General features: G+C 43.3%; 1 protein-coding gene across 9 annotated transcripts in view; it reads left to right on the forward strand.

Moving 5' to 3' along the window:
* The window catches only part of LOC127586448 (ryanodine receptor 1-like), a 625,703-nt gene that overhangs the window by 218,244 nt on the left and 379,589 nt on the right, over nt 1-27,870 (forward strand). For all 9 annotated transcript variants that reach the window (XM_052044410.1, XM_052044408.1, XM_052044411.1 and 6 more), the window contains 3 exons: nt 471-582; nt 2,539-2,682; nt 24,466-24,739. In XM_052044410.1, coding sequence (XP_051900370.1) covers nt 471-582; nt 2,539-2,682; nt 24,466-24,739 — 530 coding nt within the window. The remainder of the gene's footprint in view (nt 1-470; nt 583-2,538; nt 2,683-24,465; nt 24,740-27,870) is intronic.

Raw genomic sequence — 27,870 nt, forward strand, 5'->3', positions numbered from 1 at the left:
GTTTGCTGCCAGCTTTCTCATTTGGTTAAAGCATTTAATGTGTATTAAAATTGTTTTCAGTTTATATCTGTGATACATGCCCCAATACTTCCATATTAATGGGGCACCTATCTTTTGTCACGAGCTTCACATTAGTCCCAAAACTCAGGCATTCAGTTGGAAGTGTGTGAGAATCCATTGCCTGCCTCCTCATCAGGTGGTTAAAAGTTTGTCTTACATATTCCTTTGCAGGTGATACATTGTTACAAGCAGCAAAGAGACAATAATTTTTAATGTTTTGAGTTCTGAATATTCCTGTTGCTTTGTAAGAATGTCAGTTTTCACTTCTTCCAAACTATTCACTGCCTTTCACAGGATTTATTTTTCAAAAAAATTTCAATTTATGTACTGACTGTAAAGTTTGAGCTAATGCCTTCCCTTGATTTAGTTGGTCATTAAAAATATATAATACACATCATTTTGGATTGCAGATTAACATGCTCATGAATTTCAAACTGGGGCCAGATGAAGAGGTATGCCCTCTCCCAGATAAAGTGAGAGATGTATTGCTCCACTTCCACACCAAGCTTCTTACTCACTGTGGTACGTGTATGTACGTTGTCTCAAACTGATCCCTTTGCTTAATGTGTATTTTAAACACTAGAATCACTATTGTAACTAATTGAATATTTAGCAATGTGTGTGTATAACCAAATTACAAACATCTGTCACAGTTGTCTATTTATATTCTGCCATGATTTAAAATACAATAGACGTGCTTTGGTCTGTATCATATTTTATGTATTTTGTAGGGTAGATCCAAGTTTTGTTAGAAACTTGTAAGCAGACAGATATAATTGTTAGTACACAAATTATTGTATATTTTCATAGTTGATTTTTGAACAGAAACTGGGATCTGCTACTTTTTGATTAATCAAACATACAGTTGGAACTTGAACCTTCAGTCTTATGGGGACAAAATATTAGATCCCCAATATTTGCAGTAAGATCACAATAAAGCTTAATAACAGAGTTAATAGTTCAGATCAATGATCTTGCATTGCAGATGAAATAATGAGATTACAAAGCATTTAATTAGCAGAGAGGCAGAGGCTGGTGGGGTGGAAGGAGAGTACAGTGGGAACCTTGTCCTTGTTCTGGCTGGGTAAAGAAAGGTTAAGAGCAGAAGTGCGATATAGTTGAGAGCCCTGACAACTTTAAGGAAAAAGGAAGACATCTTAAAAGCACAAGTGTGAAAAGAGTCGTCATTAGAACCAATGCAACAGAAATGCAGAAAATGGGAGAATAGAATGGAATCCTTAACAGGATGCAGGATAGGAAGAGATGTAACGAGATAGCTGTGGGAGTATATAGGCTGGCAGCAGATGTTGGTTGTGACTGTATCCCCTGAGGTAAAGAAAGTGAGATCAAGGAAGGGAAGGGAAGAGTCAGATATAAACCATGCAAAAGTGAGAGGAGGGTGGAAATTGGCAGTAAAAGTGAAAAAAAGTTTTCAAGTTCCATGCAAGTGCCAGAAGTAGGACCAATATAGTCATCGATCTACTGGAAAAACACTTGAGGGAGAAGGCCTGAGTACGTCTGAAACAAAAACATGTTGGGCACATGTGACTTTTCACAGCCATACCTTCAATTTAGAGAATGTAAATCGAATTAGGATTTAATGTTAGACTGTGTTCAGCCAGGTGAATGAGAATGATGGTGAAAGGGACTTGGAAAGCAACATAGAAAAAGCCCTTCGAACCACAATGTATGCACTGACTATCAAGCACTCATTTACACTAATCCCATTTGATTTTCACCACATTCCCACTAATTCCCCCCATATTCTGTTGCTCACCTATGCACTAGGGGCAATGTACAGTGACTAATTAACCTACCAAGCCACACATCTATGGTATATGGGAGGAAACTGGAGCACCTGGAGAAAACCCAAGCAGTCACAGAGAGAACGAGCAAACTCCTGGTAGCACCAGATCAGGATTAAGCCTGGGTCACTGGAGCTGTGAGTTCAGCAGCTCTAATAGCTACATTGCTGTGCGGCCTGTATTTTTGTTTTGTTGAGGTGATGAAAATAGAAAATTCAATACTCTTACTATCTGCAATAAATAGTCTGGCAGAGTACCTTTAAGCTAAATGAACACAGTAGACTTTAATATCTTAACAAGTTGGCTACCTCATCAGCATTCAGCTGAACCAAGCAGAGCCCAAATAATATCTTGGTTGCTGATAAATGCAAAACCTAATTTGGATCTTCATATTTGGTAGTTGATATTGTACTTATTGCATGGCTAAAGGGATGGTGAAGAATGAATTATGCCATGGTTCTTCTATTTATGCTGCTAGTTTCTACTGTAGTCTAAATTAGTTTCTCCTGATTTTAGAACATTTTTCAATTACCAAATATACCAAAAACGTCCAAAATGTAACAATTTGAAGCTACAATAAGTAGGGAAGAAGGGAAGCTACAATAAGAAGGGGAGGGAATAATAAGAAGGGAAGCTACGGACCCTTCTGAGACAAATTTATTTTACCTGGCAGGCATTCAAATAGAAGAGGATGAGGAAGAGGAAGAAGAGGATACTTCACTCAAAGGACGTTTACTAAGTCTTGTTGAAAAAGTAAGAAACTTGAGGAAGAAGGATGAGATCGAGGAGACTCCAGCTGAAGAAGACAAGACACCGAGTGAGTATTTTTTTGTTACAATATTACAAGATTCTCTCATATTCAGAAAGTTTTCAGATCACCTGTACAACTTCTCTGTAATAAGACTGCTGAAAGACCTAAGAAAGCTTTGCAATATTAAGAAACTTAAGAGTTATTATAATCAGTTCCCTGCCCACTGCTGCTGTTATTTTAAAGAGGAGACTGAAGCTGTCAGTATTATTCAAATAGTTCTTCTCACTTCAACAGCTTGATGTATGTTCAGCAGGTATCAGTGTCCCAATGCGTGATTTGAAGTGGGTTATTATCAGGCATACAGTAGCAAGCAATCAGGAGAGCTGGCAAAACGTTATTGTTCATTGTGAGTGAAATTGAGTACAGAAGTATGCTTCAGTTCTTCAGAACATTAGTGAGATAGCATCCAATGAACTATATGCAGTACTGGTCTTTTTTTTAAGGAAGTAAATGTTTTGGAAGCAGCTCATAAATCATGGGATTGAGTTTAAGAGCCACTAGGTAATGATGCAGCTCTACAAAACTCTGGTTAGACCACACTTGGAGTACTGTGTCCAATTCTGGTCGCCTCATTATAGGAAGGATGTGAAAGCGTTGGAAAGGGTGCAGAGGAGATTTACCAGGATGCTGCCTGGATTGGAGAGTATGGATTATGAGGAGAGACTAAAGGACCTAGGGCTTTACTCATTGGAGAGAAGGAGGATGAGGGGAGACATGACAGAGGTATACTATATATTAAGAGGAATAGATAGAGTAGACAGCCAGTGCCTCTTTCCCAGGGCACCAGTGCTCAATACAAGAGGGCATGGCTTTAAGGTAATGGGTGGAAGTTCAAGGGAGATATCAGAGGGAGGTTTTTCCACCCAGAGAGAGGTTGGTGCATGGAATGCGCTGCCTGGGGTAGTGGTGGAGGCAGGTGCGTTGGTCAAGTTCAAGAGATCGTTAGATAAGCATATGGAGGAATTTAAAATAGAGGGATATGTGGGAGGAAGGGGTTAGGTAGTCTTAGGTGTGGTTTAAAGGTCGGCACAACATGGTGGGCCGAAGGGCCTGTATTGTGCTATATTGTTCTAAGTTCTGTGGTTCTAAGGTTTACTTTAGATCTTCCAACTGGAATAGGCAGGTTGCCTTGTAAGAAAAGGATGGACAGACTGGACTTGTATCCACTGAAGTTTAGAAGAGAGAAGTCAGTTGATTGAAGCAGATAAAGATCCAGAGAGGTTTTGATAGAGTGAATGTGGACAGGGTGGTTCCTCTCGTGGGGGAACCCAGAACTAGGGGTCACCATATGCTATTTAAGACAGATGAGACAATTTTTTGTCTCGGCATTGGAAAGGGTCTCTGGTGACTTTAAAGGGAGTGTGGAAATGGGGCCCCCCTTCGAGCTTTAAAGGGAAGGTGGAAAGAGTGCTAGGTGCATGGAATGCGCTGCCAGGGGAGGTGGTGGAAGCAGATGCAATGGCTTAAAAAGCACTTAGACAGGTATATGACCAGGTAAGGAATGGAGGGATATAGACCATGTGCAGGCAGATGTGCAGTTTAAATTGACATCATAATCAGCACAGATATGGGCCGAAGGGCCTGTTCCTTTGTTGCAATATTCTATGTTCTGTGTTTTATCTGTAGTTTGATCATTGAAATCTAGGTCATCTTGGATTTCTACCCTTCATTTATTTATCAAGTCCTGAATTTTAGAATCCATCGTGTTCTGCTATAACATTCACTTTCAGTACTTTACATTACTGGGGAAATTGACTGCAGCAAGGCCCATCAGCAGGGTTCATCCTCTTCAGCAAGAACAGCTCCTGTTCAATAGTAACAATTTTGTTCATTGTAATTCTTGAAAGCAGTTGGTTAACTTGGAAGAATTCTCAAGGTTGTATGATTGCCAGCTAATATTTCAGAATGCAGATCAAATTGTAAATCTCATACCCTGTATGTTTACTGTCCTTGCAGCTGTTGTGTGCATGATTAATACTGTCAGCTGGACTAACATAGCTGCGTTATGTAAGATGTTACGTGAAGTCAACCAAGGTACTGCATCAAAAGCACTCCCCATAGAGCTCAAATTGCAGCTGCTTAGGACATTCCAGCAGTAAAAAATAGTTCTGCTCTTTCAGAGGCTCAGCTGCCTAGAGTCCATCCATGGTAAACTAATTTGGTATGTGTTTGAATAGGCTCTAGATCATATAGATAGTCCTTCTGCTGTCAGCAGCATTGTTTTCCATGATGAGAAAAACTCACAGTAATGCAGAATAAAGAGGAGACACACTAAAGTATTTGCATTTAGTTCTGCTTCAGAATGGGATTTTAACTTATTAAACGATAACCTGAAAATAAAGCCAAGAAATGTTTGCATATTTATTAAAGTGCACATGATTCGTCAAGGGAGAAGACCAGTCTCTTTCGATATAAGGAAAAAAATTTTAAAAATCAAGCAAGTAATTGACTTATCTGCAGCCCACTAGTTCAATACTCTGACACTGAGAACATGGTGCTCGAGGATTGCCCAATGACAGACAGCCCCAAGACAACAAGGTTGAATCTCCCAAGCAATTGCAGAGAACTGAGCCTTCCTAATGTGGCCTGGTGCGGAAATTGTTTTTTAAATTTTTAAATTTTTTTAAATTTTACTTACAGCGTGGTAACAGGCCCTTCCAGCCCAGCGAGTCCGCGCTGCCCATTTTAAACCCATATTAACCTACCTGTATGTCTTTGGAATGTGGAAGGAAACCTGAGCACCCGGAGCAAACCCACGCAGACACAGGAGAACGTACAAACTCCTTACGGACAACAACGGGAATCGAACCCCGATTGCTGGTGCTGTCATAGCGTTGCACTAACCGCTATGCTACTGTGATATCACAAAAGTGACTCAGATCAGGAAGTGTCTGCAGTTCCAGAGTGATGTGAAGTGAAAATAGTTATCATGTTTCTCTGGATAAAATCAATTTTCGGATGCATGAGATTAACAACAACAGTATTATGTGATTGAATTTCTAGCTGTGGTATTTTATTTTTGGAATTGATATATGATTAGTAGGTCATGCGGATTACGCATTATCTTGCTTTGATCTCCAGTCAAATGGAAGTATTCCATGGTATTATAGAACATAAAACAGAACAGCGCAAGAACAGGCCCTTCGGCCAAACTAAACTAATCCCTTCTGCCTAGACAACATCTATATTCCCTGCACATGAATGTGCAGGGAATATGGATGAGCCTCTTGAAGGCCTTTTGAACACCTCTTGAAGGGAAGAGCCTCTTGAATGCCTCTATCTTCATTTGCCTCCACTACCACCCTGACAGCATATTCCAGGCGCCCAACACTCTCTCTGTGGGAGGGGAAAAAGAACTTGCCCTATACATATCCTTTGAACTTGCCCCTTCTCACCTTAAATGTATGGCCTCTAGTTTTTGACCCTGGGAAAAAGACTCTATCAACCCTACTCTATGCTTCTCATAATCTTATAAACTTCTATCAGGTCTTCCTTGAGCCTTTGCTGCACCAGAGCAAACAACCCAAGTTTGTCCAACCTCTCCTTATTGCACATGCCCTCAAATCATGGCAGCATCCTGGTAAACCTCTTCTGCACGCTCTCCAAAGCCTCCACATCTTTCCTATGATGGGATGACCAGAACTGAATGCAGTACTCTAGCTACGGCCTAACCAAAGTTTTATAAAGCTGCAACATAACTTCCTGACTCTTGAACTCAGTGCTTCGACTAATAAAAGTAAGCATGCCATACGATATGTTTTATATCGTCAATAATATGTTTGTGTTTTTAACACAATGTGCCATAGAATTGTCTATATGGAATACAAAATTGCCAGTGTCCTTCTACTATCAATGAAGGATAAGAGAGAAGCTGAGAAACTGATCTGCATCATTAAAAGCTTTCTAAAGCATTGGTGCATGGTGCACTAATGACTGTTTCATTTATGAGCCTGCCACTGCAAAATTCAGCATGTGACGGGACCTAACATAAGTAGATTAGGTGGAGCTCCTTGTGAATAAGACAATGCACAAAAAGTGGGAGTCTTTTTGAAGCAAGTTAATAAGAGTTCAGGGTCAACATATCCTTGTAAGGGTGAAAGGCAGGGATGGCAAGTTTAGGGAACCCTGGTTGACAAGGTTTTTATGAAGGTTTTTAAAAAAAAAACAGAGGCATAAGATATATATATATAGACAACTGGGGATCCAAGGCAAGCTGACAGATTTGATTCAAAATTGGCTTGGCATTAGGTGGCAGAGGGTGGTGGTGGTAGGGAAAGAACTAGTCAGATGGATGACATGGTGGTGTGCTGCAGCTGCTTGATGTGGAAGCTAGTGGACATTGCTGTGGTGCACGGTGACCACGTCTGCAGTAAGTGCTTGAGGCTGGAGGAACCTCGGCTCAAAATTAATGAGCTGGAGTCGCTGCTTCAAACACTGTGAAGCATCAAGGAGGGAGAGAGTTACGTAGATACTGTGCATCGTGAGACAGTCACCTCCCCTTAGAGCAGGTACTTCTGGGGACCAGGAAGTAAATAGAAGGGTGACTGTCAGGGGAGAGAAAAGAAAAAAGAAAACGAACGGGCAGATAGTGCAGAGGACCCCGAAGGCTGTTCCCCTCAGTAAAAGGTTTTCTGCTTTGGAAGCTGTTGAGGGGGATGACCTGCATGGATCAAGCTTGAGCAGGAGGGAGAACATTCAGAAGTCGTGGTACATGTTGGTACAAACGACATAGGTAGGAAGAGGGATGAGGTCCTGAAAAGTGAGTTTAGGGAGCTATGCAGAAGGCTGAAGAACAGGACCTCGAGGGTAGCAATCTTGGGATTGCTGCCAATGCCACGTGATAATGAAGGTAGGAATAGGAGGAGATGGCAAATCAATGCGTGGCTGAAGAGTTGGTGCAGGAGGGAAGGTTTTAAATTTTTGGATCATTGGGATCTCTTCTGGGGAAGGTGGGACCTGTACAGAGTGGACGGGTTACACCTGAACCCGAGGGGGGGCCAATATCCTTGCAGGCAGGTTTGCTAGGGTGGTTCGGGAGGGTTTGAACTAGCTTGCGAGGGGGATGGGAACCAGAGGGGTAGGTCAGAGGAAGAAGGGGATGGGGAAAAGTCAGATCTAACATGTAGAGAGGCTTTGAGGAAGGAGAAGCAGAGTACAGGATATAAAAGTAGAAAGGTGGATGGGCTAAAGTGCATTTACTTAAATGCAAGAAGTATCAGGAATAAGGGTGATGAACTGAGAGCTTGAATAAGTGCATGGTACTATGATATTGTGGCTCTTGCAGAGACTTGGTGGTCACCAGGGCAGGAATGGGTATTGAATATTCCTGGTTTTCAGTGTTTTAAAAGGGAGAGTTGGTGGGGGGGGGGGGGGGGGGGGAGAAGAGGAGGAGGGGTGGCGTTACTGGTCAAGGATACTATTACAGCTGCAGAAAGGGTGGATAATGTAGAAGGATCCTCTCGAGAGTTAGTGTGGGTGGAAGTTAGGAACAAGAAAGGAGCAGTTACTCTACTGGGAGTACTCTATGGGCCCCCAGGTAGCAGCAGGGATAATGAGGAGCAGATTGGGAGGCAGATTTTGGAAAGATGCAAAAATAACAGGGTTGTTATCATAGGAGATTTCAACTTCCCAAATATTGATTGGCACCTGCTTAGTACCAAAGGTTTAGACGGAGCAGAGTTTGTTAAGTGTGTCCAGGACGGATTCCTGTCACAGTATGTTGACAGGCCAATTAGAGGGAATGCCATATTAGATCTAGTATTAGGTAATAAACTGGGTCAGGTGACAGATCTCTCAGTGGGTGAGCATTTGGGGGACAGTGACCACTGCTCCATAACCTTTAGCATTGTCATGGACAAGGATAGCAAAGAGGACGGGAAGATATTTAATTGAGGAAGGGCAAATTATGAGGCTATAAGGCTAGAACTTGCGAGTGTAAACTGGGATGACATTTTTGAAGGGAAATGTACTATGGGGATGTGGTCGTTGTTCAGGGATCTCTTCAGGATGTTGGGGATAAATTTGTCCCGGTGAGGCAGAGAAAGAATGGCAGGGTGAAGGAACCATGGGTGACAAGAGGTGGAACAACTAGTTAGGAAGAAGAGGGCAGCGTACATAAGGTATAGGCAGCAAGGATCAGATAGGGCTCATGAGGAATATAGAGTAGCAAGGAAGGAACTTAAGAAGGGGCTGAGGAGAGCAAGAAGGGACATGAAAAGGCTTTGGCGAGTAGAGTTAAGGAGAATCCCAAGGCTTTTTTACTTGTACGTGAAGAGCAGAAGGATGACGAGATTAAAGGTAGGTCCGATTAGAGACAAAGGTGGGAGGATGTGCCTGGAAGCTGTGGAAGTGGGTGAGGTTCTCAATGAATACTTCTCTTCAGTATTCACCAAGGAGAGGGGTCTTGATGATGCTGAGGACAGTGTTGGTAAGGTTAATGTTCTAGAGCATGCAGATATCAAGAGAGAGGATGTGTTGGAGCTGTTAGAAAATATTAGGACAGATAAGTCCCCGGGGCCTGACGGAATATTCCCCAGGCTGCTTCGCGAGGCGAGGGAGGAGATTGCTGAACCATTGGCTAGGATCTTTGAGTCCTCGTTGTCCACGGGGATGGTACCGGAGGATTGGAGGGTGGCAAATGTTGTCCCCTTATTCAAAAAAGGTAGAGGGATAGTCCAGGGAATTACAGACCAGTGAGCCTCACGTATGTGGTGGGCAAGCTGTTAGAAAGGTTTCTAAGAGATAGGATCTATGAGCAATTAGAGAACCATGGACTGATTAGGGACAGCCAGCATGGCTTTGTAAAGGGAAGATCTTGCCTCAGAAGCCTGATAGGGTTCTTTGAGGACGTGACCAGGAAGATTGATGAGGATAGTGCAGTGGATGTGGTCTACATGGATTTTAGTAAGGCGTTTGACAAGGTTCCACATGGTAGGCTTCTTCAGAAGGTCAGAGGGCAAGGGATCCAGGGAGGCTTGGCCGTGTGGATTGAGAATTGGCTTGCCTGTAGAAAGCAGAGGGTTGTGGTGGAGGGAGTGCATTCAGATTGGAGGACTGTGACTAGTGGTGTCCCACAAGGATCGGTTCTGGGACCTCTACTTTTTGTGATATTTATTAATGACTTGGATGAAGTGGTGGAAGGGTGGGTTAGCAAGTTTGCAGATGACACAGAGGTCGGTGGTGTTGTGGATAGTGTAGAGGGCTGTCGAAGCTTACAGAGGGATATTGATAGGATGAAGGGCTCGGTTGAGAAGTGGCAGATGGAGTTCAATCCACAGAAGTGTGGGGTGGTACGCTTTGGAACGACAAACTCCAAGGCGGAGCACAAGGTTAATGACAGGATTTTGTGGAGTGTGGAGTAGCAGAGGGACCTGGGGGTTCATATCCACAGATACTAAAAGTTGCCTCACAGGCGGATATGGTAGTTAAGAAAGCTTATGGGTTGTTAGCTTTCATAAGTCGAGGGATCGAGTTTAAGAGCCGCGAGGTAATGATGCAGCTCTACAAAACTCTGGTTAGACCACACTTGGAGTACTGTGTCCAGCTCTGGTCGCCTCATTATAGGAAGGATGTGGAAGTGTTGGAAAGGGTGCAGAGGAGATTTACCAGGATGCTGCCTGGATTGGAGAGTACGGATTATGAGGAGAGACTAAGGGAGCTAAGGCTTTACTCATTGGAGAGAAGGAGGATGAGGGGAGACCTGATAGAGGTATACAAAATATTAAGAGGAATAGATGGAGTGGGCAGCCAGCACCTCTCTCCCAGTGCACCAATGCTCACTACAAGAGGGCATGGCTTTAAGGTAATGGGTGGGAAGTTCAAGGGAGATATCAGAGGGAGGTTTTTCACCCAGAGAGTGGTTGGTGAATGGAATGTGCTGCCTGGGGTGGTGGTGAAGGCTGATACATTGGTCAAGAGGTTGTTAGATAAGCATATGGAGGAATTTAAAATAGGGGGATATGTGGGAGGAAGGGGTTAGTTAGCCTTAGGCGTGGTTTAAAGGTCGGCATAACATGGTGGGCTGAAGGGCCTGTATTGTACTGTATTGTTCTATGGTTTCCATTTTTCTGATTGGAAATGTGTGACTGGTGTACTGCAGGAATTGGTACTGGGGACCCTTGTTTGTGATGCATATTATGACTTGGATGTAAGCTGGCAGATGACATGAAAATTGGAGGTGTCATTTAGACTCAGAGTTATACAACATGGAAACAGATCCTGTGGCCCAACTCGTCCATGCTGACCAAGTTGCCTACCTGAGTTAGTCCCATTTGCCTGCTTTTGGCCTATATTCCTCAAAACCCTTCCTAATCATGTACCTGTCAAAATGTCCTTTCAACATAATTGTACCTGTCACTGCCACTTCCTCTGGCAGCTTGTTTCAAATACCCACCATTCTCTGTGTGAAAAATTTGCCCCTCAGGTCCCCTTTACATCTTTCCCCCCTCACCTTAAACCTATGCCCTATAGTTTTAGATGCCCATTTTCTTAGAGTAAGGCTGTAACCATGCACAATACTCCAAGTGCAGTCTCACCAACGTCTTGTACAGCTGTAACATGATGTCCCAATTCTTGTACTGAGTGCTCTGACTGATGAAGGCAAGCGTGCCATACAACTTCTTAGCCACCTTGTCTACGTATGTTACTGCTTTTGGGGACTTCAAAATTGGTGGCATAGTGAGAGGATTTAGATCATTTGGGAAAGCGGACTAAGGAATGGCAGATAGAATTTAATTTGGACAAGTGCAAAGTGTTGCATTTTGGTAAGTTAAACCTGGGCAGGACTTGCATAGTAAATGGAGAGTGTTGTAGAACAGAGACACCGATGGGTGCAAGTAGGTTCCCCAAGAGTGGCCACACAGGTAGACAGGTGGTTAAGAAGTCATATGATATGCTTGCCTTCACTCAGGGCACTGAGTACAACTGGCCTGTAGCTCCCTGGCTTGTCCTTGCAGTTCTCCTTAAATAAAGACACAAAGTTAGTCAGTATATGGTGAAGAAGGTTGTCTGAAGCTAAAGGAAGAGGTAGATCAGCTAGAAAGTTAGGCAGAGGAATGGGTGAACAAATATTCACATTACTGTCCTGAATGGCCAACCCCCTATTTTGGGATTGTGACACCCCAGTTAGGGAAGATATTGTCTCTGGCCAGCCCTGGGAAGATTTTGAGTGTTTTAATAAAATCACCTCTGATATTTTGGCGTTATCCTCTTCCTTGGTAAAGACTACTCTCGATATTTTAGCTGTGCTCAATATACATAAATCATCTTCTTGGTTGCTAATTAGCGCCATCCCTCTTATGACCTACTTAGTAGTGACATACCAATAGAAGACTCTTGGGTTCCCTTTGTGCTTACTGCTGTGCTATTCTCGTATTCTCTATTACTTGTCCTATTTTCTTTTTCACCTTCCTTCCTTGTTTCCAACATTAAGTTTAGTTCCTGCCTGAATTATCCAGCTGACATGGACTACACATCCCTTTTGTTTTGTCAGAGCTTTTACAGGAAATGAAGAATATGTCTGTTGTTCCCTTACCAGTGTTTTCCCTTTCTCTAAAGATCACCTGGATGTTAAGGATTTAAATAAAGAAAAGAATTGTGTCATTGATACAGATCACTGAAAATGTGGGAGGCCCCTCAGGAGCATAGGGAGTGCAGGGGGTGCTTAAGGAATTAGGACAATAAACAGGAGCCACAAAATATCGCTGGCAAATAAGAGTAAGGAAAATCCCAAAGCATTTTAAGAATATTAAAAGCAAGAGGGTAACCAGAGAAAGAGCAGGGCCCTTAGGAACAGAAGAGACTATCTGTGTGTGGAGCCTGGGGACGTGGGCGAGCTTTTAAATGAATGCTTTCCAACTGCATTCACAAAGGCAAAGACACACTGTAGTCAGAGATTTCATTTCAGATGGTCATTTCTAAAGCATATTAAGATTAAAAAGGAAGAGATAGCAGATGTCCTAGCAGGCATAAAGGTCCAGATGAGATGTATCCCAGCCTGCTATGGAAGGCAAAGGAAGAGATTTCTGAGGCCCCAACAGGGATATTGAAATCTTCACTGGCTGCAGGTGAAGTGCCAGATGACTGAAAGACAGCAAATGTGATGCCTTTATTCAAGAAAGGCAAAGGGAATAAGCCAGGTAATTATAGTCTAGTTAGTATAACAGGAGGTTGGGAAATTAATGGAAAAAATTCTGAGGGACAAGCAAAGCAGGGATTAATCAACCAACGTCATTAACAACTTTGATGTGAACGTAGGAAATAAGATTAAATTTGTAGATGGCACTGAAAATTGGCAGTGTTGTTTATAGTGAGGAAGATGATCTTGGGCTACAGAAATGATATAGATCAGCTGGTAAACTAGGCAGGGCAATGGCAGATAAGTGTGAGGTGATGAATTTGGGATATCTAATAAGGGTGGGACGTATACTATAAATGATAGGACCCTGGAGTTTGCTGAGGAGCAAGGAGACCTTGGTGTACAAATGCAAAGATCCTTGAAGATGCCATGTGGTGAAGGTGGCATATAGGATGCCTTCATTAGCCAGTGCATTGAGTATAGGAGCAGGGAGGTCTTAGAGTTATACAGCATGGAAACAGGCTCTTCAGCCCAACTGGCCCATGAAAACCAAGATGTTCCAACCAAGCTAGTCCCATTTGCCAACGTTTGACCCATAACCTTCTAAATCTTTCTAAGTCATGTACCTGTCCAACTGTCTTTTAAAAGTTGTTATTGTACCTGTCTCAACTGTTTGCTCTGGTAGCTTATTCCACATGTGGAAAAAAAAGATGTCCCTCAAGTTCCTATTAAATCTCTCCCCTCTCACCTTAAACCTATGCCCTCTAATTCTTGACGCCTCAACCCTGGGAAAAAAGACTGAGTGCATTCATCCTATCTATGCCCCTCATGATTTTATACACCTCTTTAAGATCACCACTCAGTCTCTACGCTCTAAGGAATAAAGTCCTAGCCTATCCTACCTCTCTCTCCCTTTAACTCAGTCCCTCAAGTCCTGGTAACATCCTTGTAAATCTTTTTTGCACTCTTTCCAGTTTAATAACATCTTTCCTATAGCAGGGCGACCAAAACTGAACACAACACTCCGTGTGAAAAACACTATGATGCTGGAGGGACTCAGCAGGTAGCATCTGTGGAGAAAAGCAGGCGGTCAACATTTTGGGTCAGGACCCTCTCCACGGATGTGGCCTGGCCTGCTGAGTTCCTCCAGCATCATAGTGTTTTTCATCCTGATTGCAGCATCTGCAGTCCTTTGCTTCTCTACAATACTGCAAGTGCGGCCTCACCAGCGTCCTGTACCACCGCAACAAGACCTCCCAACTTTTATACTCAGTGCCCTGACTGATGGAGGCCAGCATGCCAAAAGCCTTCTTCACCACCCTATCTACCTGTGACTCCACTTTCAGTGAACTATTTACTTGTACTTCAAGGTCTCTCTGTCTTGATACACATTTATAAAACATTGGTTAGGCCACAGCTAAAATTTTTGTGCAGTTCTCGTCACCACATTGTAGAAAAAATGTGATTGCAGTGGGGAGAGTGCAGAGGAGATTCACCAGCATGTGGCCTGGGATGGAATGTTTCAGTCCTGAGGAGGGACTGCATGGGATTGTTCTGTTTTCCTTGGAGCAAATGAAGCTGAGGGAGTTCCTGACAGAGGTATACGAGATTTGAGATGCATGGATACAGTAGATCGGAAGAAAATTTTCTCCATGGCATAGGTTTGTGGTGATGTTTAGAGGAGATCTGAGTAGGAATTTTTTCACCCAGAGGGTGGTTGCAATCTGGAAAGCACTGCCTGATAAACAATTAATAAGATAAGATAATTTGTCACATTATTTGATAAGATAATTTGTCACATTATCTGTCACATGTACTTCGAAACACACAGTGAATTGCCAAGGCTCAGGAGGCTGTGAATGGAGTGCTGGTAAATGGAATTAGTATAGACTGGATAATGTTCAGCATGGATGTGGTGGCTGAAGGGTCTGTTTTTATGCTGTACCTTTCCTGGGCACTATCTATCATTTAACTTTTACCTAACATCCTCTGGTTGCTCATCACTATCACCAGTTTTAGAGTCACGGAGCAATACAGCACAGATACAGGTCCTTCAGCCCAACCAGTCCAATCCAACCACGATGCCCATCCAACTTGTCCTAATTTCCTGCATTCAACCCATATTCCCCTAAGCCCTGCCCTCCATGTACCTATCCAAGGGCTTCTTAAATTATGCTATTGTACCTGCCTCAACCACTTCTTCTGGCAGCTCGTTCCATATACGCACCACCCTCTGCATGCAAAGGTTGCCCCTCAGGACCCTTTTAAATCTTTGCCCTCTCACCCTAAACGTATGCCCCCTAGTTTTGGACTCCCCTACCTTGGTGTTAGAGGCAAGGTACCAACATGGATAGAAGATTGGCTGACTGGCAGAGAGTGGGGGATAAATGGGTCCTTTTCAGGATGGCTGCTGGTGACTTATGCAATTCCACAGGGGTCAGAGTTGGGACCACAACTTTGCACTTTATACATTAAAGATCTGGATGAAGGAACTGATGGCATTGTGGCCAAGGTTGCAGACGGTACCAAGATAGGTGGAGGGACAGGTGGTGTTGCAGAGGCAGGGCATGCAGGAGGACTTGGACAGATTGGGAGAGTGGGCAAAGAAGTGGCAGATGGAATACAGCGGAGGGAAGTGTGGCGTTATGCACTTTGGTAGGAAGAATAAAGGTGTAAACCATTTTCTAAATGGGGAGAAAATTCAGAAATAAGAGGTGGAAAGAAACTTAGGAGTCCCAGTTCAGGATTCCCTGGTAAACTTGCAGTTCCAAATGTCTTTTAAATGTAATTGTACCCTCCTCTACCACTTCTTCTGGCAGCTCGTTCCATATCTCCACCACTATCTCTGTGGAAAAATTGGCCTTCAGGTCCTTTTTAATCTTTCCCTGCTCCCCCTAGATCAATGCCCCTACTTTTGAACTCCCCTACCCTGGGAAAAAGACTGTTACCATCCACATTATCTGCACCTCTCATAATTTTAAACATGTCTATAAGGTCACCCCTCATTCTCCTACGCTCCAAGGAATAAAGGCCTAGCCTGGCCAACCTCTCCCTATAACTCAGGCCCTCTGGTCCTGGCAACATCCTTGTAAATCTTCTTTGCGCTCTTTCCAGTTTAACCACATCTTTTCTTTAACAGGGTGACCAAAACTTTTCACAGTGCTGCAAGTGCGACCTCACCAACGACTTATACAACTGCAACATAATTATTCCAACTCTTATACTAGATGCCCTGACTGATGAAGGCCAGTGTGCTAAACACTTTTTTCACCACCCTGTCTACCTGTGACGACGCTTTCAGCGAACTATGCATTTGTACTCCTAGGTCCCTCTGTTCCATTACACTCCCTAGTGCCCTACCATTCGTAGTACAAGTCCTACACTGGTGTGACTTTCCAAAATGCATCACCTCACACTTACCTGTATTGAAATCCATTTGCTGCTCCTGTAATCTGCAATAACCTTCTTCACTATCAACAACACCTCCTAATTTTGTGTCATCCAGAAACTTACTGATCAGGCCTTGTGCATTCACATCCACATCATTCATACAAATAAAAAATAACAAGGGTCCCAACACCAACCCTGCGGTACACCACCGTCACTGGCCTCCATTCTGAGAAACAACCTTCAACCACCACACTCTGCTTGCTACCTCCCAGGCAATTTTGAATCCACCTGATTAGCTCTCCTTGGATTCTATGGGAGAGCTAATCAGACCAGCCAGCCATGCAGGACCTTGTTGAAGGCCTTGATGAAGTCCATACAGACAACATTCACTGCTCTACCCTTTTGGCTGTCTCTTCAAAAAACTCTAAAAGATTCATCAAATGCGATTTTCCACATACAAAGCCCTGATGACTCCTAATCAGACGTTGTCCTTCCAAATGCTGGTAGATCCTGTCCCTCAGAATTCCTTCCAGTAACGTCCCCACCACTAATGTCAGGCTGATTGGCTTGTCCTTGCTACCCTTCTTAAACAAGGGAACACCATCAGCCACTTTCCAGTCTTCGGGAACTTCACCAGTGGCTAATGATGAAGCAAGTTTCTCCACAAGAGCCTCCACAATTTCTTCTTTAGCCTCCCATGAAGTCTGAGGAAGCACTTGGTCAGGCCCTGGGGATTTATCCACCTTAATGCGCTCTAAGGTTGCAAATACCTCCTCTCTGGTAATATGAATGTTTTCCAAAACATCTCCACTTATTTCCCTTATTTGTTTCCCAGTTGATAAGTCATAGAATTGTACAACACAGAAATGAATCCTTCGAGCCACCTTATCCATGCCGACTTTTTGCCCGTCTTTGCCCACAGTAAGTTTGTATTCTTCTATGCATTGTCTAGTTAAGTGTCTGTCTGAACGCCTCATATGTAGCAATTGTGCCTGATTCCATCACCATCTCTGGCAGCATATTCCAGAAACAGAGTAGTTTCTGTGTGGAAAAAAAAACTTTCCACTTAGTTCTCCTTTTAAACTCCTACCTCTCACCTTAAAAGTATGCCCTTTTGTTTTTGAAACCCCTATCATGGGAAAGTGCTTTTGACTGTTTACTCTATCTATGCCTCTCATAACATTAATTTACACCTGTTAGATCACCCTTCAGCTTACTTTGCTCCAGGGAAACAAGCCCAGCCGATCTAATCTCTCCCCATAACTAAATCCAAACAACATCCTGGTGAATCTCCTCTGCACAGTCTCCAATACAATCACATCCTTCCTATAGTGTGGCGACCAGAACTGCACACAATACAAACCAATGTTTTGAAAAGTTACAATGTAACATCTCAACTTTATATTCTATGAAGGCAAGCATGCTTGGCTTGCTTCACCACTCTGTCAACCACCGTTGCCGCTTTCAGGGAACTATGGACATGAACCCCGATGTCTCTGTTCTTCAACATTTCTTACTGTCCTACCATTTACTGTGTATGACCTACCCCTGTTTGATTTCCCAAAATGCATCATCTCACACTTGTTTGGATTAACTTCCATTTTCCAGCACTCCATCCAACTTTCCAACTGATCTATATTCTGAAGTAGCCTTAGACATCCTTCCTCGCTGTCCACAATTCCACCATTTTCATCTCATCCACAAACTTGCAAATCATATCTTCTATATTCACATCCAAGTCTTTAACAAAGGTCCCAGCATTGATCCCCGTGGTACACCACTAGTCACAGACATCCAATCAGAAAAATCATCCTTCCACCATTACTTTCTGCCTCCTACCATCAATTTTGGATCCAATTAGCCAGCTTGCCTTGAATCCCATATGTCTTAACCTTCTGGACCAGACTACCATGAGGGATCTTGTCAAATGCCTGACCAGAGTCCATCTACCGTACCTTCATCAACCACCTTTATTACCTTTTCAAAAAAAACTTAATCAAATCAGTGAGACAGAATTTCCCTCTCACAAGGTCATGCTGACTATCCTTGGACAACCCCTGACTTTCCAAATGTAAATAAATCCTATCCCTTAGGATTTTCTCCAATAATTTCCCTACCACTGATGTAAGTTACACCAGCCTGTAGTCATCTCCCCTTCCTAAATAAAGGAATAATATAAGCCATCCCCCAGTCTTCTGACATCTCACCCTCAGCCTTCGAAGATACTGAGGTGTCCATTAGTGCTCCAGATATCTCCTCCTTTGCTTCCCATAGGAACCTGTGATAGATCTCATCCAGCTCTAGGGATTTATCAACTCCCAAAACTTCTAACACCTCCTCCATAATACTGACCTGCTCCAGATTATCCATGTATCCCTCCCTGGACTCACCATCTTCCATATCCTTCTCCTTGGTGAATACAGATGGGAAGTATTAGGACCTCACCCACAATGTCTGGCTCCACACATAGATTACCCCAAGGAGATCCATACCTTCCAAGACTATCATCTTACTCCTCATGTATTTACAGAATGTCTTGGGGCTCACTTTAATCTTACATTTTAGTGTGAGATGTTGCACTTTGGAAGGTCAAATGTAAGAGTATACAGTAAATGGCAGGACCATTGATGGACAGAGGGATATTGGGGTGAAAGTCCATAGCTCTCTGAAAATGGCAACATAAGTATGATGGCAAAAAAGGCGTACAGCATACTTACCCTCATTGGTTGGGGCATTGAGTATAAAAGTGGGGAAGTCATGTTGCAGCTGTGTGAATCTTTGGTTAGGCCACATTTGGAGTATTGTGTATCCTGGTTGCTGCATTACAGGAAGGCTGTGGAGGCTTTTGATACTGCCAGTTACACAATATCAGCTCTCTTCAGAATCAGGTTTATTGTCACTGATGTTAAATTTCTTGTTTCACAGCATCAGTGCAGTGCAAAGACATAAAAATTACTATAAATTACACAATAAGTAAATAATGCAAAAAAAAGGAATAACATTCATGGACTGTTCAGAAACCTGATGGCCGAGGGGAAGAAGCTGTTCCTAAATCATTGAATGTAGGTCTTCAGGCTCCTATACCACCTCCCTGATGGTAGTAATGAGAAGAGGGCACGTCCCGGATGGTGAGGGTCCTTAGTGATGGATGCCACCTTCTTGAGGATGTTCTCGATGGTGGGGAGGGTTGTGCCCATGATGGAGCTGGCTGAGTCTACAAATCTTCAGAATCAGATGCAGGTTTATTATCACTGACATTTGTTGTGAAATTTGTTGTTTTGTGGCAGCAGTACAGTGCAAGACACAAAAATTACTATGTTACAAAAATAAATAAATAGTGCAAAAGAGAGTTGTGCCCGTGATGGAGCTGGCTAAATCTGCAACCCTCTGCAGCCTCTTTCGATCCTGCGCATTGGAGCCTCCATACCAGGCGGTGATGCAACCAGTCAGAATGCTCTCCACCGTACATCTGTAGAAATTTGTAAGAATCTTTCGTGACATACCAAAGCTCCTGAAACTCCTAATGAAGTAGAGCCAGCAGCATGCCTTCTTCATGAATGCATCAATGTGTTGGGCCCATGATAGATCCTCTGAGATGTTGACACCCAGGAACTTGAAGCTGCTCACCCTTTCCACCGCTGACCCCTCAATGAAGACTGGTGTGTGTTCTCCCGACTTCCCCTTCTTGGTCCACAATTAACTCCTTGGTCTTGCTGACGTTGAGTGCGAAGTTGTTTTCACGGCACCACTCTACCAGCCAATATATCACACTCCTGTACGCCTCCTCGTCACCACCTGAGGTTCTGCTGACAACAGTGGTGTCATTGGCAAATTTATAGATGCCATTTGAGCTGTGCCTAGCCACACAGTCATGAGTGTAGAGAGAATAGAGCAGTGAGCTAAGCACACATCCTTGAGATGCGCCTGTGTTCATTGTCAGCGAGGAGGAGATGTTATTACTGATCCACACTGACTGTGTTTCCCTGTAAGGAAGTCAAGGATCCAGTTGCAGAGGGAGGTACAGAGGCCCAGATTTTTGATTAGTATTGAGGGGATGATGGTGTTGCTTCTTAACTAATCAAATAATTTCTGTCTTGACCCCTCAAGAACCAGCTCCTTTTCAACCTTTATATTTTCCTCAAACAACACAGATTCTAGCCTCCATTTTTTTTTTAAAGCCTTACCTATTTTTGGTAAATATCTTTTATCTGGGAGTACGAAGTGTGCAGCCCCTTTTTGTGGAATCTTTGTGCCTGCAGCTCACCAACATTCTTCCTCACACTTTGTGGAATGATAGAAATGTACAGCACTGAAATAGGCCCTTCCAGCCCACCTCATCCATGCTGACTCTGATGCCGATCTAACTAATCTCATTTGCTGGAAGGAAGCCCATATTGCTCTATTCCTTTCCTGTCTAAGTACCTTCAAAATGCAGACACAAGAGACTGCAGATGCTGGAATCTGGAGCAATAAACAATCTGCTGGAAAAACTCAGCGGGTCGAGCAGCGTCTGTGGGATGAAAGGAATTGTTGACGTTTTGGGTTGAAACTCAGCTGCTTGACCCGCTGAGTTCTTCCAGCAGGTTGTTTGTTGCACCTTCAAAATGCCTTTTATGTGCCTCTATCAGCACCTCTGACAGCTCATTCCAGATAACCACTACCCTCTTTGTTGAAAAAGTTAGCTCTCAGATCTCCTTTAAATTTCTTCTCTCTAACCTTAAACATGTGTCCTTTATTCTAGACTCCTCTGCCCTAGAAAATGGTTTTAATTCCATCTGCCACTGCTCTTCCCAACTTTCCAGATGGTCTATGTCCTTTTGTATCCTCCTTTGCTACCTTCTTCAACCTTGATGACAACCTCCTTCGCTATTTATGACTGCACCAATTTTTGTGTCATCAGGAAGCTTAACTAATCATACTCCCTACATTCTCAAACAAGTCATTTATACATATTACAAACAACAAAGGTCCCAGCACCAATCCCTGCTGTCCACCATATGTTACAGATTTCCAGTCAGATGCCTTTATTAGTCACATGTACATTGAAACACACAGTGAAATACATCTTTTTGCGTAGTGTTCTGGGGGCAGCCCGCAAGTGTCGCCACGCTTCCGGCACCAGCATAGCATTCCCACAACTTCCTAACCTGTATGTCTTTGGAATGTGGGAGGAAACCAGAGCACCCGGAGGAAACTCACTCGGACACAGGGAGACCATACAAACTCCTACAGACAGTGGCTGGATTTGAACCCAGGTCGCTGACGCTGTAAAACGTTACGCTAACTGCTGCGCTACCGTACCTGCCGTAACACTACTGTGTCTGCCGATAAACACCCCTCCACCACTACCTCACATCATCCAGTCAATTTTGAATTCAGTTTACTACACACCTCAGATGCCTTGGGCCTTAACCTTCTGGACCAGCCAACCATGCATGACCTCATCAAAAGCCTTTGCTAAAGTACAAGTAAACCCTGTCTACTGCTCTGGTCTCAATTATCTCCTCAAAAAACTCGATCAAATTTGTGAGATATGATCTCCCCTGCACAAAACCATGATAGCTCCTCCTAATCAGCCCCTGCCTTTCCAAGTGAACATAAATCCTGTATCTCAGAATCTTCAACTTTCCTACCACTGATGTATGGCTCACCGACCTGCAGTTTCCAAACTTATCTCTGCTGCCTTTTTTGAACATGGGGACATCAGCTGTCCTCAGGGTTCTGGTAACTTGCCTTTGTCAATTACACATGGATCCTAGGTCAATCTTTGGCTCTCTCATTGTCCCTTAGTCTGCTTTGATCTAATGTTATGCTATTTCTTCCTCTATATTTTTATCTAAAGCTCTCATTCCATAGTGCACCATATTGCTCTCCTATTGCCATATGTCAGTCATAGAATTGTGCAGTACAGACACAGGCCCTTCGACCTAATCCGTCCCTGCTGACCAAAGTGCCTTCCTGAGCTAGTCCCATTTGCCTGCATTTGGCCCATATCCCTCTAAACCTTTCCTATCCATGAACCTGTCCAAATATCTTTCAGGTGTTGTAATTGTACCCGCCTCTACCACTTCCTCTTGCTGCTTGTTCTATATGCTCACCACCCTCTGTGTGAAAAATTTCCTCCTCAGGTCCCCTTTAAAACTTTCTCCTCTCACCACAAACCTATGCTTCTAGTTTTTGATTCCCATTAACTAGGAAAAAGATAGTGACGATCCACCGTATTTCTGCCCCTCATGATTTTAAAACCCTTTACAAGATCACCCCTCACCCTCCTTCACTCCTGGAGAAAATAAACAGCCTATCCAGTCTTTCCTTATAACTCAAGCCCTCAGGTCATGGCAACATGCTGTGAATCTTTTGTGTATCCCCTCTAGCTTGATCACATCTTCCCGATACAATGGAGGCCAGAACTGCACACACTATTCCAGGCGCAGTCTCACAAATATCTTTTGCAGCTGTAACATGACATCCCAACTCTTGTAATCAGTTCCCGGTCCGATGAAGGCCAGTGTGCCGAATGCCTTCTTCACTGCCTTGTCTACCAGTGATACCACTGTCTGGGAATGATGTACCCCTACGTCTGTCTGTTCTACACCCCTCCCCAGTGCCCTGTCATTCATTGCGCATGTCCCATCCTTCTGCCAATTAGTTTTAAACACTCTCCAACCAAGCTAGCTAACTTTGTGATGAGGATGTTGATTCCAGACCTGTTGAACTGTTACTTGTGAATTCTGAATCAGTGTGATCTGTCCAAAAACGTGTCCCAGTACTCCAAGAATATGAAGATCTTTCTACTGCTCCAAGCCTTTAACAGCACAGTAATCTGAGTTGTCCCTTTTTCACTCCTTTTAGTCTTGATCCAAAAAAAATTCCAAAATTGCAAGGTTTGAGGTCCTACATTTTATGTACCTCCCTAGCTCCTGAAGTTGTAGAATCAGTATCTGTCCTTCCTGTGTTGTTGATGCCAATATGTACCATAACATTAGGCTCGGTCCTTACCCCTGCAAATTACTGTGTATTCACTTCATCATGTTGTTTACCCTGGATGTGGAGAGTCAATATTCCATGCTGGACATCTACAAGTTGACATATAGACCTGCTTATGTTTAATTCTACCCACGTTCTGTTTACCCACTTTTTTTTCTGATTATCAAGCTAATCATTCTGAAAGGAAGGATCTCTTGCTTCCTTCTCTGTGCCTAACCACCTCTTTAGCCTCAACCCTACCTTTTTTCAGATGATCAAGAACACTCAGCCTGGCCAATCAGCTTGTTGACATTATAGCTGCTGACTTTCAAAACTGATGTTTGAAAGCTACATTGCAAAAGGGGCAGGTTTCAATACTGAGTTTATTCAGCGGATTATATACAATGTATACAGCTTCACCGCCATTATCCAAAGGCTGAGGAACTCTGTGGGTCAGGCAGCATCTATGGAGGGAAGTGGACAGTTGACATTTGGACTGATGAAGGGTCTCGACCTGAAACTTCAACTGTCCATTTCCTTCCATAGGTGCTGCCTGACCTGCTGAGTTCTCCAGCTTTTTGAGTTGCACTGTAAAATCCAGGTCATTCATTTCATTTTACCCATTTTGATAGGATATTTGTTGTGGAATCTGACATCTCTGTACATTTTCAAAGTTCTATGACCATTGTTTTGGTCATTTTGGTGATGCGGGTCTGGGTTTCCAGTGCTCATTTTTCATATAAGGACCAGTTACAATTTGCAAGGAAAGCTATTTTCACGATTACCAATGAGGTCAATTTTCCTCAGCACTAAAATGGTTGTTCCATATTTCATATTTACATTTCCTTATGGTGAAAGAGGCCATACAGCCCATTAAGATTATGTTGGGTTTTGAAGCAATCCCATCCATCCCTTTCCCCCATTTACTGCCCTGTAACCAATTTTCTCTCACATGGCCATCAACTCCCACAATTCTTTGAACAGCCACTTACGCAAGTGGGTAATTTAAGGTTGGCCAATTGACCTACCAGTACATCTTTGGAATGTGGGAGGAAACCAGAGGACCCAGGAAAAACCCGCAAGGGAAATATACAAATTCCACACAACGGTACGATCAGAATCAAACCTGGATCTCAGGAGCTGTAAGGTACAAGCAGTATTGGTGTATCACGATGTCAATATGATCAATCTAAACTGGTACAGAACTGAAATTGTCGACATTGCTCCTTCGGAGGTTATAAGGTTAGCATCAGATTAGCATTTGTCTTCAATTGAAAATGCTGTCTTTAATGTCCAAAGATTTGTATGATTTTATGTGATCATGTACTACATCTGGTGTGCATTATTTTCTGTTAAAGGTACATTGCAGGAGCTGATTTCTCACACAGTGGTTCATTGGGCCCAGGAAGCCTTCATCCAAAATCCTGAACTTGTGCGGTTAATGTTTAGCTTGCTGCATCGACAGTACGATGGCATTGGTGAACTTATCCGTGCTATGCCAAAGGCCTATATCATTAATGCTACATCTGTGGAGGACACTATGAACTTGTTGGAATGTCTGGGTCAGATTCGCTCATTGCTCATTGTCCAGATGGGTCCAGAAGAAGAGAGGCTTATGATCCAGAGTATTGGGTATGTATCAAGAAATTAAATAAGATATCTTTATTAGTCACATGTACATTGAAACACACAGTGAAATGCATCTTTGCGTAGAGTGCTCTGGGGGCAGTCCACAAATGTCGCCGTGCTTCCAGCACTAACAAAGCATGCCCACAATTTCCTAACCTGTATGTCTTTGGAGTGTTGGAGGAAACTGGAGCAGACATGGGGAGAACGTACAAACTCCTTACAGACAGCGGCCAGAATTGAACCCAGGTTGCTGGTGCTGTCATAGCATTATGCTGACTGCTACATTGTTAACAAGCGTTAAATAGATTATGCTATAGGCCTTTGGGCCATCCAGTATCTAGTTATGCTTCACTTGAGCTGCTTTCTATCAAAGCTCTTTGAATTCCAATAATCTCTAATCTCCCCTCTCTCATCTTGCTTCCTCTAAAATGCACCTTTCGTATATGGCACCCAGCTGTCAGTGTTGCTGTCTCGTAGCTCCAGGGACTTAGGCTTGATCCTGACCTCCAGTGCTGTCCATGTGACGTTTGTATGTTCTGTCTACAGTTCCACCAGCTGCAATGGTTTCTGACCACGTCCCAAAGATGTCCTCCCCTGATACAATCTGGCTTGATTACTCTCTTGATGTGGCAAAAGAAAAGAGAGGGAAGTTGATGGATACGTGAAGGAGAATAGAGTGCCAGGAAATAAGGAGGGGGGAGTAGAGTTTTTGGGTTTGCTCCGGTGGGACCTGGCATGGCATCAATAGGCCAAGTGCCTGTCCTGCTGCGTCATAATGACTAAACAAGCAAACAAGCATCTGCTACTTTTTGGGAAAGTGGTTCTTCCAAGTTCTCTTCAGTTGGTGACTATCTTGTATTTATGGACCCTCATTTTGCTCTTTGCCACAAGTTGAAACACTTCTTAAAAGAGCCTCAGCCAGTTCTTTCTTTCTTTGAGTACAACTGTTCAGTTCATTTGTCACTCTTATTAATCTTTGTACACTTTCCAATGTCTCTGTTTCCTTTTATTAATATAGTGAATAGAGCCAAACAATATATTGCAAGTTTGCCCTCACCAAGGTCAGATGGCCTAAAAACTCCATTTCATTAATAGACCTTAAACACAAGGTCCAGTGGGGGTTTGGAGAGGGAGTGTACTATTAACCTACAAGAGTTTGGACTGTATCAATTGAAAAGTTAAACTCTTAAAAAAAAAATTTCAAATGGAACACAACCCACCCACTTTCATTTGTAGTGGGGATAGGTGACGGTTTGCTCATCGGAGGAGGCTAAGTTCATAAAATCTTTCAAGGAGAGGCATAACAGCAACCTCATTCTCAATCGCTGCATTCTCTCCATGATTTCCCAATGCCCCTTTGCAATATCTTGCTCTGACTTTGCATGTCCAGTCCTTGGTTCCATGATCATCTAATCACAACTTTTTATGATCTCCCTCCATGATTTCCTCAAAACTCTAGTCATGATCTCTCTACACTTGCTATGATCAGTATGTATTGATCACAATATATAATTCTAATTAAGACCTCTAACCCCTCCTTCCCTTGTAATTCCTCCCTATCTCCCTGTCCCCTTTCGTCTCCACCTCTGGCTTTCCTACTAACAGACAGGCAGTCTGTTATCTGTTGGGCAAAGAAAAGTGGGGAAAAGTGTCCCACTGTTGATTTTGAGAGCATTTCCCGGGATGCTTCAATGCTTCCTTTATAGAGCTCCTTCCCAATGAGCCTGCCCCTCTACCCCACTGCTCACCTCCTGTAAATATCCAGAAGAACCTCCCACAGGTCATAACTACAGCTGAAAGAAACAGTAGTCAGTAGTCACCTAGTACTATCTTTCCTCTTCATGCAGACTGTAGATTTGAAATAGCTGATCCAATACAACAGTAAATGATGTGGCAAAATCTGGAGTTTTCAAGGAGGCAAGGAAGATATTTTAATATATGTTCCAGATAAACTGTTCTAGTTTTGACCTGAATACAAGTCTGATTCTATTCTATTAAAATTCATTTATTTTGTTTTTCTTACTGGAAGTTATGGAGTCGTAGCGAGAGATCATACAGCACAAAGAAAGGTCCTTTGGCCACCATGCCTATACCTACCAAGTATCCATCTATACTAATCCCATTTACCAGCAATTGGTATATACAGTTCTATGCCTTGGTGATTCAAGTGCTCATCCAAATCCTTTCTAAGTATAATACCTGCCTCCACCACTTCTCAGACGGTGTGTTCCAGGTTGCAACCATCATCTGGTTGAAAAATATTTTCCTTAGATCCCTCTCACTCCTCACCTTCAACTTTTGTCCTCTGGTTATAGATGTCTCCCTTATGATAAAAAATTTCCTGCTATCTATCCTATCTAGGCCCTTTGTAATTTTGTTTTGCTCAATCAGGTCCCCCCTCAGCCTCCACTGTTCCAAGGAATACAAACCCAGCCTTCCCAGTCTTTCCTCATAACAGAAAAGTTCCATCCCAGGCCACTCCTGGTAAATCTTCTCCACATCTTCTCCAGTGTGATCATATCCTTCCTATGGTGTGGCGACAAGTACTTTTATACAGAAACAGGCCCTTCAGCCCATTATGTCTGTGCCCAATCATGCTAATCATATACTGATCCCATTTTTATTCTCCCCACTCTCTCACCAACTCCCCCAACTTTACCTCTTGCCTACACACTAAAGGCAATTTACAGAGCCAATTAATCTAACAACCTGCACGTCTCGGAGGAGACCAGAGCACCCGGCGCATACCCATGCAGTCACAGGGAGAATGTGCAAACTCCACATTGACAGCACTCGAGGTCAGGATCGAATTCAGGCGGTTGGAGTTGTGAGGCAGCATCTCTACCAGCTGTTCCACTGTGCCACCTGGGTTGTCAATGTTGTGGAAGGAAATTTATATATGGTATCCAGAGGCAAATTAAAGCTGTCTTCTGTGTAAAGCAGAAGGATGACGAGAGTAAAGGCAGGACCGATTAGAGACAAAGGTGGGAAGCTGTGCCTGGAAGCTGTGGAAGTGGGTGAGGTCCTCAATGAATAATTCTCTTCAGTATTCACCAAGGAGAGGGGCCTTGATGACACTGAGGACAGTGTTGGTAAGGTTAAGGTTCTGGAGCATGTAGATATCAAGAGGGAGG

The sequence above is a fragment of the Pristis pectinata genome, chromosome 35, assembly GCF_009764475.1.
Source record: "Pristis pectinata isolate sPriPec2 chromosome 35, sPriPec2.1.pri, whole genome shotgun sequence".
Lineage (NCBI taxonomy): Eukaryota > Metazoa > Chordata > Chondrichthyes > Rhinopristiformes > Pristidae > Pristis > Pristis pectinata.